General features: G+C 42.3%; 1 protein-coding gene across 8 annotated transcripts in view; it reads right to left on the bottom strand.

Annotated features, from left to right (window-relative positions):
• The window catches only part of SHANK3 (SH3 and multiple ankyrin repeat domains 3), a 422,681-nt gene that overhangs the window by 142,728 nt on the left and 263,971 nt on the right, over positions 1–15,982 (bottom strand). For all 8 annotated transcript variants that reach the window (XM_073652618.1, XM_073652625.1, XM_073652619.1 and 5 more), the window contains 2 exons: positions 12,033–12,099; positions 10,073–10,406 (listed from right to left, as the gene is read on the bottom strand). In XM_073652618.1, the coding sequence (XP_073508719.1) occupies positions 10,073–10,406; positions 12,033–12,099 (401 nt within the window). The remainder of the gene's footprint in view (positions 1–10,072; positions 10,407–12,032; positions 12,100–15,982) is intronic.

Below are 15,982 nucleotides of genomic sequence, written 5' to 3'. Positions count from 1 at the left end.
ATGAAGAGCCTAGAACAAGGATGTCAAACTCAAACACACAGAGGACCAAAATGAAAAACTTGGACAAAGTCGCAGGCCAACCAGTATACAGTATAATGGTCCCCACATCGTCCTCCTTACAAAATAATGGGCCCCACATAGTCCTGGATTCAGAATAATGGGCCCCACATAGTCCTCCATACAGAATAATGGCCCCACGTAGTCGTACATAGAGAATAATGGGCCCCACATAGTCCTGGATACAGAATAATGGACCCCACATAGTCCTCCATACAGAATAATGGCCCCACGTAGTCGTACATAGAGAATAATGGCCCCACATAGTGCTCCATACAGTATAATGGGCCCCACATAGTCCTCAATACAGAATAATGGGCATCACATAGTCCTCCATACAGAAAAATGGCCCCACATAGTCTTTGATACAGAATAATGGGTCCCACATAGTCATCCATACAGAATAATTGCCCCACATAGTCCTCCATACAGAATAATGGGCCCCACATAGTCCTCCATACAGAATAATGGGCTCCAAATAGTCCTCCATACAGAATAATGGCCCCCCGCATAGGGGTGGTGGTTCTGGTGTTGGGGGTCAAATAAAACCACACTGCGGGCCAGATTTCGCCCACGGGCCAGAGTTTGATGTGTATGGCCTATAATGTCTAAAAAAGCCCCATGTGAGGCTATGTTCTGAAGAGATTCACATACAGATGCCAAGCAAAGTGATTCGAACTGTTGCAAAGTGATTGGAAGTGTTACAAAGCAATAGCTAAGGCTCTAGGATTCCAGCGAATTACAGTAAAAACCATTATCGACCAATGGCGAAGCCTTGGAAAAATGGTGAACCTTCCCAGTAGTGTTCAGTATTAAAGCCTCGTCTAAAAGGTCACAAAAGAAACCAGATGAACATCTAAAGAACTTCAGGTCTTGCTTCACTCAGTAAATTTCACAATAAAAAAAGACATTGGACAAAAATGGAATCCGTGGGAGACTTGTAGCTACACTTGACAAAAAAAACTATAAAGGCTTGTCTCACATTTGCCAAAAAAAAACTTCCAAAGTATATGTTTCCCGAAACTTTGGGAATACTATTCTGTAAACTAATGAACCAATGGTGGAACTTTTGTGGGAGACATGAGCCTTGTTACATCTGGTGTAAGGCTAACATAGCATTTCACCTTAAGAATAACACACCAACAATAAAACATGGTGGCAGCAGTAAGAAGGTATGGAGCTCCTTTGCTTCTGCAAGACCTGGGTGACTTGTCATAATTCATGAAATCATGAATTCCATTCTCTGTTTAAAAAATTCTGCAAAGTAGAGTGGGCCGAAATTCCTCCTCATCACAAGTTATCGCAAATGTTATCTTGCAGTGGTTGCTGCCAAGGGTGGCACATCGAAGCTATAAGGTTTGAAGGGCGTATTTAATTTTTCACACTGGTGACATAGGTTTTGAATACATTTTTATCCTTAATACATGAAATGATCATTTAAAAGTTGCATTTTGTGCTTACTTGTGTTGTCTTTATCGTACATTAACATTAGTTGGATTATGTGAAACATTTAACTTTGACAATAAGTAAAAATAGAAGAATTCGCAGAGGACACTGTATGTCAAATATGAAATGGAGCGTCAGCATTTTAGTTCTTTGAATGAGCAATATATTACAATACACTACCAAAGTTCAAAAATTTCAGCACAGAAGCATAAAATAGCAAAGTTTTGGTATGCAGGCTTTCTTCGCGGTTTTATGCTTCCATAATCAGAAATTAGGCTTTGAATAGAGTTGGGCAGATCGATTTGCGGGAAGCAGATCCGTCAACCAGGTCAGTAGTCTCTGGTCGCTGGATGGGATGCTCGCAAATCCTGGTAGGGAATTCTGACAGTTACAGTTCCCCACAGAAGGGAACTTGCCTCAGGCTGTTTTTGTCCTGAGTAACCCTTTCAGTAACCTGATAACTTGCATTTGGGTCTCTTTGAGCCAGTGATACATGCTCACACAGCAGCAAGCCTAAGGAAGCAGCAAGAAGCTGAAAGATGGGGAGGGGATCCAGCAGTAATGTTGAGAAGGCAGAGACTAGAGGCTAGGGAGGGAGTATACTCAGTTATCTCACCCAGCCTATGCATTTATATAGCAATAATAAAAGATGGAGTTTGTTAAATAAATGATGAAATGTTGTATACCGAATCTCTGTATACAGAGCTTCACGTGTATGGCTCAAGTGCTGCTTATGTAGGGGGGTGGGAGCTAGGGGCCCACTCCTATCTGCACTGGGACTGACAAAATAATTACATTTTATTAATTTTGGTGGTGTACTGCACTCTCTTCATTTATAAGCGGGCATCATGTTAATGAATTGCGGCTTCCCCCAACAGTAAGGCAGATCAAGGCAATCAGCATGCACAGTTGGTGCTGTTCTCTCATAAAATCAATACAGTGGATGTACTTGTCCGATATTTAAATATCTTAACAGGAAAGTAATTAAGACAACATGGAGGTAATCCCTGCAAGACTCAAGTTAGGATTTCCCAAGACAATATCCAATATTTTTTTTGCTGCTGTTTATTTCACAGAAAATGTGAACATAAAATATTTTTTAGTAGTATTTCACCTATGCTAATTTTACAATGAAGAGAACGCGAATCTCATCTTAGGGAAATGTCTTCCTCATCACTGATCCTTCAGTAGTTATTGACTGACCGTGAGAGAGAACGCAGTGTGACACTGACCCAGCACAAGGGATCTAAACCTTAGAATACCGGGGCTGATGCTTACTGATGAAAGAAACAGTCAAAAAAACAGGTATGTGTGCCAAAATCGCAAAAGGAATACTTGACAGTGGAGGTCATTCTAAAGCCTGACTGTAAAATCGATTAAATACCTTTCTAACCACATCCTACACCGATAGGTTATACTGGGCTCTTGGTGTGGTTCATCAAAGTATCAAGGTTGATCAGTATGAATTTTCCAACCTCTTATGCAACAATGGACTACCGAATACTGCTAAACTTACAGGTATTCCTAGAAGCAAGAAGCCTTCCATGCGCCTTTATATACCTAACAGTGTACAATTGTATTAGCTAATTGAGTATACAATTTCCCCTGCATGTCTGAAGCATAAGGTCCTGCTGAGCCTATCATAGGAATGCTAATGAAAAACACAGCAGGACACGCTTCTGCCGAACGGGAAGCTCGAAGTGCAGGATATTGGCTTCCCCAATACTGAAAAAGGAAATTCAATTTCAATTATTTACAAGCCTATTCCTCAAAAAAAAAAAAAAGCATACAGAATTATTCAGATTTACTCCTCTATGCTTTTCTTTGTTTTCTCTTTGTATGTAGCAACGACAAAAGGCATCAAAACAGATTTCAGCCAAGAATGATTATTTGTTTTTTTTCACTAGTATCTGTAAAATCAGAAATAACAATGCAAAACCCTGAGGATTGTAGTAGACTATTAAACGATAAAGGAGCTTGTAAAAAGCCTCAGCATATCCACTTCCTACAAGAACACAAGTATGATATGTGCCCTCTGCAAACATAGCGCTAGCATTGTGATCCTCAGTAATACCAATGTCCGAGCATCCGCAGCGAGGTTGGCTCATCTTCTTACAAGCAAAGTAAGCAACTCAAAAGTTATACTTTACAATCAGACTATAAACTATATATGTGTATATAAGAAGTAACGAATGGAGGCAGCACACCAAGCAACATGGCAAAAAAACGGTTGTTTATTAACCCATAGTGGCAGTGGCAACGTTTCAGTTCCTAGGTATGAAACTTTCTTAAGCTTGAGGTTCATAATAATAGACTAATAAACTACCATTGATAATGGACGCAGACTATTATTCAAATTATTAATTTTTATTGCAGTTACATTCAGTAAGAAATTATACATCACATCATCTATTAAAAGCACTGGGTCATCTGGGTCACTTTTTCTCCTGCCAATTAAGTGGGATTTCTGCAACATAGCTAATTTGCATACTTGTCTCCCAAGGAGCATTGCCTGCAAGACTCCACACTCAGCTGGTCTCTTTAAGGAGAACCAGTACATACTCACATTGCCTCAATGACATTGCACTAAGTCAAGCTTTGCTGTGCACTGAAACAGGCTGCTTGTAGATTCGTTTCCAGCTTGGCATTTATGTTGTGCTGCAAGGCTGGTTAAAGGGTCGGAAACTGACTTATAAGGCAGCTACCTCTCTTAGGAGGTTCTTTCAAGATAGTTTTAGTCTACAAGAGAGTTCATTTGCCTACTCACCTCCCTGACACATGTATATCACCTATCAGAGCACATGGATAGAGGTTGTCTAAAAGAGACAACATATTTGGAGGCAATAGTAGAAAGGGAGGCAATAATTTTATTCTGATGAAGGCGTTTGTTAAAATAAAATTGCTCTTTGTTCAACACCATCATCTCCACTGGATATCTTCTTGACCAGCAGGGCAGCAGAATTATCTGTATGTCCCTTTCTACTATTGCATTTACTGCTGGTTTTATTCCAGCATGCTGAGCAGCCGCAATTGGCATCTATACCTGCATAGTAGTTGTGCTCGACACAACCCAGCCAGGTGAGCACTACAACACTATCTACAACGTTTACTGCCCAGTCATGCACTATTGTGCGTTTTTTGTCATTATTCAGCTATAAAACATACTTGGAGGAGTAGTCTCATCACATTTGATTGGTGGCTTAACGCTATGGTGTGCCATCAATTTTCAGTCAGCAAGGATCTGACCATTGTGATCTCCACTGTTCTATCTACAGTGGTGCCTTGCTTTTCACTTTGCCTTTTGTCAACTACATAATAATACTGGAGAATGAGACATGGAACGCAGATGCAAATATTATCGGGGCTTTTCCTTAAAGGGAACCTATCACATCATTGCAAGCATCTAAACTGTCCCCAGTGCGTTGTTAGTGAAGCAATGTGTATCACTAACACGTTATTTTAATTAAAAACAGTGCTGTAATGATGTATAAAAAGCACTTTATATTCTTATATGGTACCTGCTCGTTTAGTCATAGGGGTGTGATTAATTTTCTGTTCAGTTACTGGCATCGCCAACAACTCAATTTGATTGACTTCCCTGGTTATGCTGACGTCCCTAGAATCCTGCCCTTGCGCGGTGTGGCACTTGGAGCCGCGTTTGCACAGTGTGTAGCAAGTCGCACTTGCGCAGTGTCGTGCGGGCAGCCATGCTTGCGCAGCGCTGATCGGGAAGCCACACATATGCCGTGACGCGTGGCTCCCCGCTCGACACTGCGTAAGCGCGAGATTCTAGTGACGTCAGCGTAATCAGTGAATTCAATCAAATTGAGTGTGTGGCGATGCAAGAGACTGAACAGAAAATGAATCACACCCCTATGACTAAACGAGAAGGTACATATATAAAGTGCTTTTTATAGATCATTACAGAGCCGTTTTTAATGAAAATAATGTGTTAGTGATGCACATTGCATCACTAACAACGCACTGGGGACAGTTTAGATGCTTGCAATGATGTGACAGGTTCCCTTTAACTATGGGTACTGTGGGGCACCTGGGTCTCTGCTCCAGTTGGCTCTGTCTCACTGCAGTAGTGGTCACCACAAAGTACAAGTCTGACAGGTTAAGGACCCACTTACAAGTTTGCCAGGACCTGGCATTGTGCTTATATATTTTGATCAAAATGTTAACTAAGAACCTTGTGTTTAGTTTGGTTTAGTTAAATTGGTATTAACCAATAAATAATATCTGGATGTGCAGTCTATGTCTTTCTTTACAGTTATGTCTTATGTCACCTACGCTCTGATTTCTTTCAGACAAAAAACAAAAGCAGCTAATAAATGTAATTGTCATTCATAGGACTGCCCAGAAAAAGTATCTGACACTTACTTCTAGCAGGGTTCAAATCTGTAAGATCCCCGCCAGTCAGACACTGGTGTCTCCCTCCCTGCAAGAGTGAACACAGCAACACATTGCTGTCTGCAAATTACAGCACATGCTATGGAAACCCAAGCAATATGCAAACTTAACAAGCACAGGACGTCGTCTGTATTTTATATATTCTTCCTAAAAGTTTCTGAATTTCAATAAAAACTAAATAGTAATGCAGGGAATAGACAAGAAGGATGCACTTTGATGGACACGAAGAGAAAAACTAAATGATGGAAATGATGGTGATGGAGGGGATAAAGAAACATCCATTTACTGATCGATCTCTCGATCTATCTAATCTATCTGCGCTGCGGTTTGGTATATGTTTACAACTTACTAATCTATGTTTCTTAATAACCTTCAATACATGTGTTAGATATTTCATTACTCCTTACACCCCTTTAATGTAGGGTAGGCTGCAAATTTAACACTGAATAACTCAAAAGTGCAGTATATTCCACGCTTGTATCTTATAATAACCCAATATAATTTGGGATAAATGATGATTTCTTTTTGCAGCAATTTTAGCTCTGGGCATTCAGTTGAGTAATCTGTGAGGTATAAACTATCTTATCAAGACCCCAATGAGGTGTGTATTATCTTTATAATGGTCTGTTACAGAACCCTAACTTACCTGCTTCTCCTTCCAGAGATATAGGGGTTGTCCAGGTAGAACAAGTTAACAGAGATCAGTGGGGGTCCGACTGCTGGGAACTGCACTGATTGACAGAACAGGGAATTTTTATTCCAGACGGGGAACTTTTATTCCAGTAACAAGATGGAACAGCAAGTCAGATGCCTGACTGACATTCTCACTCATTCACTAGGTCTATGGAGGGCTGGAGAAACCAGAGCTCATCAGTCCCCTAGGGAGTGAATGGAGCAACAGTCAGACCCCCACCGATCAATAAGTTATCACTGGAAAACCCCTTTAAATGTATTCTGTAATAAAAGGGTTTTCCAGGCCAGGGCTAATTTGGATAAGACTCTGTAACATGCCAAATCTTAACAGTGTGTAATATATACACTGCTCTGCTTTCTGATTTGATTGAATATTTGCAGTCACGTGTTAACTAGCTTTTTTACCACTTCACTCAATGCTGATTAGCCTCTTCAATAAATATTGAGAGAATCAGGAAGACGCTGGGCAGCACGTGACCGCAGTTCTGAAAATTACATAAGAGTGGTGACGCGATGACTGCTCCATCCGGCAAGCAGAGCAGACTCAACATGCTACAGTGCTGGAAGAAAATTAGCCCCAGCCTGGAAAACCCCTTTAATGGCATATTCCTCACATATGCTGTAAATGTGTGTTCAGGCAGCTGTAAAGTTGTCAGTGCATTGTGTCTGGTATAGCACCAGCTTGACGCTGTGTTAATTACTCTACAATATTTAATAGTTCTCATAAAATCCCCAGCCTGACCGATGGCCTACTTATTATGTGCTGCAGAGCAGCAACAATCCCTCCTTTATTCCGCCTTATCCTACTGAACAGTATAGGGAGAAAGCAGTCAGTCAGTAGGAGAAGATGCAGCTCATGAGTATATGTCTCATAGCACTCGGATCGCAGTACAGGACGCTTTAAGAAAACTACTAAAATTTGCTAAGCAAGTAACATGGGAATAGAATCAGGGTCTCTGTCACTACTTAACAATGAGCAGCATTAAACTGCTGTCAGATTCACATGAAAGTGAGTGTGGCTGAGCGGCAAAACCAGACACATTGCACAGATTGTCATTTTGCAATTAGCACAGATGCACATATATTTCTGTGTCTGGTGAAAGATGGGCAGGCCGGGGCACTCCAACAAGGGCTCCTGCTGCCCCTTTGTCTTTGTGATCCTTAGATCCCACTGGTCGACCAAGCAAAGATCACACTGAAGACATATGGTAGGGATATGTCATTATAGTAAGTCTGTCACCCCCAAAGGCATTTTAAATGAGCTATACAGTGATATAGACCCTGATAGAAATCATACCAGAACTGTACCTCATGCGAGAGAATCAGGAACATTATGCTAATGTCACTCAGATCAAACTCTGCCAGAGTGTCAGCTTAGTGTGATCCGATTCTCTAGCAGGCGAGAATCGTATCACAGGTGTGGATAAGACGGGGAACTTAATTTCTCCATCTTCTTTATTCTCTGTGTCCGCGGTAATCAGACTGCACTCAGACGACATCCGAGTGCAGTCCGTTGTTTCACATGCACCCATAGACTTGTATGGGTGTGTGTGATCTGATCATCAGATGCACCCTCATGCTGCGATTGTTTTCTCAAGCTGAAAAAAAATTGCAGATCTGCACTGCTCCATAGTACAACATTAGGCTGAGTGCTATTCAATAAAACACTGAGCCGTGTAATACGGTCATGTGAGCAAGCCCATACAGGTATAAGTGCCTGAGAAAATAACTTTTCATTTGTATAGAAATGAGAGGCTTTGGTGCACTCTCAGTGTGTTCCAGATTTTGGTGCAAGATTATACATCTTTATATTGCATGTGGGACTTCCCCCACTTCTGACTGACAGCGCTCGCTTCCCAGAACGAGCACTGCCTAAAGATAGCCGCTGTGTGTGCAAGTGCGCACTGACACTGCCTGTGCCAGGCCACATTTTCCTCCCTGCTGCTGCCACTCGCTACACTTCCTGCTGTACGAGTGTAGCAAGCGGCATCAGAAGAGAGAAGCCAAGGAGAAAATGTCTAGCCACTGTGTGTGCGTATGACCGAGCACAGGCAATGTCAATGCTAATGGACTTTAGGCAGTGCTTGCTCTGGGAATGAACTATGTCAATCAGAAGCAGGGGAAGACCCCAACATGCAAAATGAGGGGGGCAACACTGTACGGATCTCTTGGCCAAGCCATAAGTACCCTGAAGTCTCATTTGCATACAAGTTAAAAGTTATTTTCTTATAGTTATAGGCACTATACTAGTGATCAGGGCCGGCGTCAGCACCCGGCGTACCCGGGCCAAGTGCCGCGGCCCTGGATCATCAGGGGGGCCCACTCGTTATCGGGGCCCGGGCCGCTTCCCCGACATCTGTGCAGGGCCGTCGGTGCTGTTCAAGCCCTGCTCTGCTTCATGCAGCAGCAGCAGTGTGCGGTCAGTGTGCTGCTGCTCCACCAATCAGGCCCAGTGCTGTCACTTTCCAGACATGGCCGCGCGCTGTGCCCAGTGCGGCTGTGTCTGGTAGTAATGACATGCAGGGGCGACACTGCGCCTTTAATTGTCTTGTGTGTCGCCCTGGCGTGTCATTACTACCAGACACAACCGCACAGCGTGCGGCCATGTCTGGAAAGTGACAGCACTGGGCCTGATTGGTGGAGCAGCAGCACACTGACCGCACACTGCTGCTGCTGCGTGAAGCAGAGCAGGGCTTGAACAGCACCGGCGGCCCTGCACAGATGTCGGGGATTGTGTGCGTATCTGCGCATTGTGTGCGTATTGTGTGCGTGTCTGCGTATTGTGTGTGCGTGTCTGCATATTGTGTGTGCGTGTCTGCGTATTGTGTGTGTGCGAGTCTGCGTATTGTGTGCGTGTCTGCGTATTGTGTGTGTGCGTGTCTGCGTATTGTGTGTGTGCGTGTCTGTGTATTGTGTGTGTGTCTGCGTATTGTGTGCGTGCGTGTCTGCGTATTGTGTGCGTGTCTGCGTATTGTGTGTGTGCGTGTGCGTGTCTGCGTATTGTGTGTGTGTGCGTGTCTGCGTATTGTGTGTGTGTCTGCGTATTGTGTGTGTGTGCGTGTCTGCGTACTGTGTGTGCGTGCATGTCTGCGTACTGTGTGTGTGCGTGCATGTTTGCATATGTGAAGGATGAGGTGGCAGGCTGGGCCCTGTGTTCTATACCTATATTTCTCCGCCGTATCTGTGCATCATGAATCGTGGTATGTGCTAAAGGGGCCACTGAGACTCTTTCGCCCGGGGCCCACAAAAACCTGGAGCCGGCCCTGCTAGTGATAGCATGATATCTCAAGGGGCAAGGTCCCCAAGATCACTGTATAGATAGCTTAAAATGCATTTTGTGGGTAACAGACTCCCTTTAATATGTAAAATGATAGTTACGCTGCACCGGCCTGGAGTCACCACTAGGGGAGGCATATTGAAGTTACACAGTTGCCACTGAACTCAATAATGAATGATTTACCTGCTCTTTCCTCTTCCCCTTCGCAGAGTGTGGCTGTCGATATCTCTCTCTTCTCTTGCACGATGTAATGATGGAGAACGGCTGTGTGTGCTGCGGGAGCTGGCAGTGCTGGCGAGGCTGCTATCCCCCACAGCTGCCCCTCCGGAGGTGTCAGGCCCCCGGGTGAGCAGCTGAGGGGGTAGACCACGGAGCGACGGCACTGGAGAGTAATGCGCCCCATCTGAATTGAGGTTGTTGTCACTGGCGGAACGCTGTAGGAAACGCGGCGATGAGAGACCCACACAGCTCACAACACGTCTGCGTTTTGTATAACTTGGAGTCTCCCGAAAAGGCACTAGTAAAAGTGAGAAAGGGAGAGAAAGTGGTCATCAGCTAAAAGTACATCAGCAGTTTTTACCATCAGTGTTTCATCAGAAGCTTGCAAATCTTTTCCTACCCATTACAATTTGAACCAGTTCAAAACCGAACCATTTACTCCCGTTCCTAACTAGCCACGTTTTCGGGAAATTTATGCGTCTTTTTTTTTTCTGATACACGCGGCTTCATTTTTATATTACTGTCATATTCTCTATTTTTTTATTTGCTGATAACAAGCGATATCAGTGGAAAAATAAAATAAATAAGTGTCTGTTTTCTCTTTCTTTGACCACAAATAATTACTAAAACACATTTAAAAATGTGTTCCCCATTCAGTAATAAATATTTTTATGTATCGGACACGTTTCTTTTTTTATGTGGTTGGGGCTAGTAACAACAATTTAGATTGACAGTGGCATTTATTTTTTAATTCATTTATTTATTTGTACCTATTAATTTTATATATTTATTATTCACTTATTTTATACACTGTGCCCCCCATAAGGTCATAAAAGACCTTTGGGGGCATTTAAATATTGAAATATTTATATTTTCATCTTATTTTGTGATTGGGGCTGGTGTATTAGCCCCAGTTACAAGTGCAATGTAGCGTCCCGGCTGCTTAGCAGATCAATTTGGGTGTCCTAAGTCCCAGCAGCTCCTGCTCCCTCCCTACATGACCGCGGTGTATGGAGGAGGAACCACCCTCCGCACTTCCTATTATTGTGTACACACCACTTGTTTACCGCTGTGTATACAGAGACGGAGAAGGCACTGAGGATAATAAACCGTCTCTGCCTTCTCTATGGGGACTCCGGCTTTGTCTGAAAGCCAGCATTCTGCTCCCACAAATACACCATCGTGTGTAGCTGGGCTCCTATGCAGTAACATTTTAGAACATCACCGCAGAGTAGGAGCAGGACCGCCAGGATGTTTAAAGTCAATGGGTGGTCCTGAAGCATTTAATCACAGACAGCGCATAGACTGTACAGTGATGCCATCCGTGCGCTGTCAGTGATTTCTCATGGACCCATAGACTTGCATTAGCAAGTTTGATTTGTGACTTGGATGATCAAAAATGGACACATTTCCACTGTTCTTTTCCAGGCCAGGAAAAAAAGACAGCCATGGGAACAGCCATATGCACTATAATGGGTTTGTGTACTTTGTGAAAAACACTGGATGGACGTCTGAATCAGACGGAAGACATAAAGTGCAAGAAAAAAAGAGAAGGACAACATCAGAGAAGGAAGACTGAAAATGAGAAAAGGGGTGTAGCACATGTGCAAACAAGTCCAGGTCACAGTATATTATGTGAAGTAGGTGAATGTTTTAGAAAATTCTCATGGATTTGGGTTAGAGGCAGTTTTAGATGTTGGGGGGGGGGGAGGTGGTACCGTCCATGAATTCTAGACTTAAATTGTATCTACATCTAGGAAAACTATCCCACAATCACAAAAAGCATCATAAGAGATAAATCGAAACAAGCAATGAGATGAATTTAGTTTTATTTTCACAAGAAGAGGATGCTATGGGAACTAGAGGGACTACACCACAATCTAATAGAGATAACATTGCCTTCTGCTAAGTTTGTGCTACTTACCAATGTCGGACTCTTTGTGAGTTTTGATGATTTCAGCAAGCTCAAAATTTCCTGCAATTATAGCAACCTGTGATTAAAGAAAAGGAGAAGATATAAGTTATAAGAACAAACCAAGAAAACAAAATGTATACAGTATAAGATGGGAATGTACAGGCATCAGAAGTAACAAAGAGAATGGAGGGGATTCTCAGGGCCCAGTCTGGACACTGCACAGTACATGCTCCAATTTCTCACCTAGTTTTTAACTATATGCCATGAATAAAAGCTCAAAACACGTAAGCTGTCTTTTTATTTTTTGCATGCTTCAAGAGTGCCATGCTTCCAGAGAATCTATTATTCTATTTCGAGTTCAGGATGCTTTTTGTTTCTGTGCATCATTAAAGAGAACCTGACAGCTGATACATGCAGCCCAATCCACGGATAGCATGTATCAGGCACTGGCTGCATGATCTCAGCCAGGTATGTTTAACTCTCATGTGCTGCGGTGTTTCAAAGAAAAAAAGACTTTAAAAGCCACCAGAAACCGAGCCGCACCAGAGACTAGTAAGGCAGGTGGGTCCCCAGTGACTTCTCCACGCCCACTGCCCTGGAGTGACAGGTCTTCCCTATACCCACAAAGGCAGGAAGAGACCTATCATTCAAGGTGAGAAGGCAGCTGTTAGGAGCCCTTTAACTAACACAGTTCATAGAAAAAAAAATGCCCAAAGAAACCAGTCAGGAGCCCTGGTTGTAACCAGGTGTATCTTTTTAGGGGCTCTTCACTTTGGTTGACAGATTGCAGTTTCATGCAGAGGCCTCATTTCTTATTACAACCATATTGTCAGGGCCGGCGTTAGGCGGGGGGAGGCAGACTGGGCAATATTCCAGGACCCCCATTCCCTTGGGGGGCCCCTAGCAGGAGCTCACTGATAACAGTATTATCAATGAAGCTTCCGATGTGTAGACTGCTTCAGGACCTTTGGTGCTGATTAGTGATGAGCGAGTATGTTCTATTAACCCTTTCGCCGAGTATGCTCAGGCCGAGCTCTGAGTATTTACAGCTGCTCGGTGATAAGGTTGAATCGCTCCCGTGTGCATGATTTGCAACGGTTTGACAGCTTTATTACATGTGAGGAATGTCAAAATATAAGAAAAAAATCGAAACACCAGAATTACGTTTTATTGGCCACCACAACATTGCAAAAAAAAAAAAATACAATAATAAAACATAATATCTACCCCAAAATGGTACCAGTAAAAACGTCTGCTCAGGGCGCAAAAAAAATAAGCCCTCACGCAGCCCCAGGTCCTGAAAATTGAAAGTGTTATGGGTCTCAGAAAATGATGACAAAAGCAAAATTTCTGATTTTTTTTCACTACTAAAAAATATAAATATGTTTTGTTTCTGCATACTCGTACCGACCTGGAGAATGATATTGCCTAGTCAGTTTTACCATATAGTGAGTATGGTAAATAAAAAACACAAAAAACAATTGTGGAATTGCACTTTTTTTTGCAATTTCAGTGCACTTGGAATTTTTTTCCAGTTTTCAGTACATTATGTGGTAGAATGAAAGGTGGCATTAAAAAAAAAGCACAAATCGTCCTGCAAAAAACAAGCCCTCATATGGCTATGTGGATGGAAAAATAAAGATATGGCTCTTGGAAGAAGGGGATGAAAAAAAAAAAAGGAAAATCTCCCAGGGGTGAAACGGTTAAAATCCTTGTAATTGCCATATAATAGTAGCACAAGCGCCCCCTGCAGGCTTCATTCTTTGGATGTTCATTATGGGTTTACTATCATACTAAAAAAAAATAATCATATCTATGTAATTAAGGTTAGGGTACCTCCTTAATTCCTAAATGTGTAGACAGATATCAGGCAAAACTTACAAGGCATACATATCAGCATTTCCACTAGTGACCACCCTAGTGCCCCCATAACATTATGAGAAGGAAGTGTTGTCATAGGGATTTTGGAACATCAAGACGGTGCTTAATAATTCAAATTTAATTTTTTTATTTGAAAACAGACTTTAGTATGAAGTATATAGGATCTCTTTGTTAAAAATTACACGTAAGTAGATGATCCTATGAAAACGCTCTTCTTATTGACTCTCCAGTGTATAAAACCTGTTTTATTAACATGCTTAGGTAATTCTTAATTAATATACAGAGTCCTCTGTTCAGAATCCTCATCTTGGTGAGAGTATAAGTGGTTACAAAGAGCGTCTCTCTCTGGGCTGGACACTGACAGCCCAATGATGTGAATGGACGTGTGTGTGTGTCTGTCTGTTGTCTCTGTGTGTGTGATTGAGCCTAGAATGTATGGACTCTCGGTGGTATATATATATATATATATATATATATGTGTGTGTGTGAAGACATGTATGTGTATGTACACAACCGTTCAAAAGTTTGGGGTCATTTAGAAATTTCATTATTTTTGAAAGAAAAGCACATTTTTTTTTCAATGAAGCTACCATTAAATGAACCAGAAATACACTCTATACATTGTTAATGTGGTAAGTGACTATTCTAGCTGCAAAAGTCTTGTTTTTATTGCAATATCTACATAGGTGTATAGAGGCCCATTTCCAACAACCACCACTCCAGTGTTTTAATGGTACATTGTGTTTGCTAACTGTGTAAGAAGGCTAATGGATCTTTAGAAAACCCTAGAAAACCCTTGCACAAGTATGTTAGCCCAGCTGAAAATGGTTTGGCTGATTTGAGAAGCTATAAAATTGACCTTCCTTTGAGCTAGTTGAGAATCTGGAGCATTACATTTGCTTGTTCTGTGAAACTCTCAAAATGGCCAAAAAAAGAGAACTTTCATGTGAAACTCGACAGTCTATTCTTGTTCTTAGAAATGAAGGCTATTCCATGCAAGACCTTGCCAAGAAACTGAAGATTTCCTACAACGGTGTGTACTACTCCCTTCAGAGGAGAGCACAAACAGACTCTAACAAGAGTAGAAAGAGAAGTGGGAGGCCCCACTGCACAACTGAGCAACAAGACAAGTACATTAGAGTCTCTAGTTTGAGAAATCGACGCCTCACAGCTCCTCAACTGGCAGCTTCATTAAATAGTACACGCAAAACGCCAGTGTCTTCTACAGTGAAGAGGCGACTCCGGGATGCTGGCCTTCAGGGCAAAGTGGCAAAGAAAAAGCCATATCTGAGAATGGCTAATAAAAGGAAAAGATTAATATGGGCAAAAGAACACAGACATTGGACAGAGGAAGATTGGAAAAAAAGTTTTATGGACAGGCAAATCAAAGTTTGAGGTGTTTGGATCACACAGAAGAACATTTGTGAGATGTAGAACAACTGAAAAGATGCTGGAAGAGTGCCTGATGCCATCTGTCAAGCATGGTGGAGGTAATGTGATGGTCTGGGGTTGCTTTGGTGCTGGTAAAGTGGGAGATTTCTATAAGGTAAATGGGATTTTGAATAAGGAAGGCTATCACTCCATTTTGCAATGTCATGCCATACCCTGTGGACAGCGCTTGATTGGAGCCAATTTCATCCTACAACAGGACAATGACCCAAAGCACACCTCCAAATTATGCATGAACTATTTAGGGAAGAAGCAGGCAGCTGGCATTCTATCTGTAAGGAGTGGCCAGTGCAGTCACCAGATCCCAACCCCATTGAGCTGTTGTGGGAGCAGCTTGACCGTATGGTACGCAAAAAGTGCCCATCAAGCCAATCCAACTTGTGGGAGGGGTTCAGGAAGCATGGGCAGCTAGAATGCCAAAGGTCTGCAATGCTGTAATTGCTGCAAAGGGAGCATTCTTTGACGAAAGCAAAGTTTGAAGGAGAAAATTATTCTTTCAAATAAAAATCATTATTTCTAACTTTGTCAATGTCTGGATTATATTTTCTATTCATTTTGCAACTCATTTGTAATAAATAAAATATGAGTTTTCATGGAAAACACAAAATTGTCTGGGTGACCCCAAACTT

This window comes from Phyllobates terribilis, unplaced genomic scaffold (genome assembly GCF_046119375.1).
Source record: "Phyllobates terribilis strain yellow unplaced genomic scaffold, ASM4611937v1 Scaffold_11__3_contigs__length_659146591, whole genome shotgun sequence".
NCBI classification, from domain to species: domain Eukaryota; kingdom Metazoa; phylum Chordata; class Amphibia; order Anura; family Dendrobatidae; genus Phyllobates; species Phyllobates terribilis.
The sequence above is the reverse complement of the archived record's forward strand: the minus strand, read 5'-3'. Positions and strand labels throughout refer to the sequence as shown.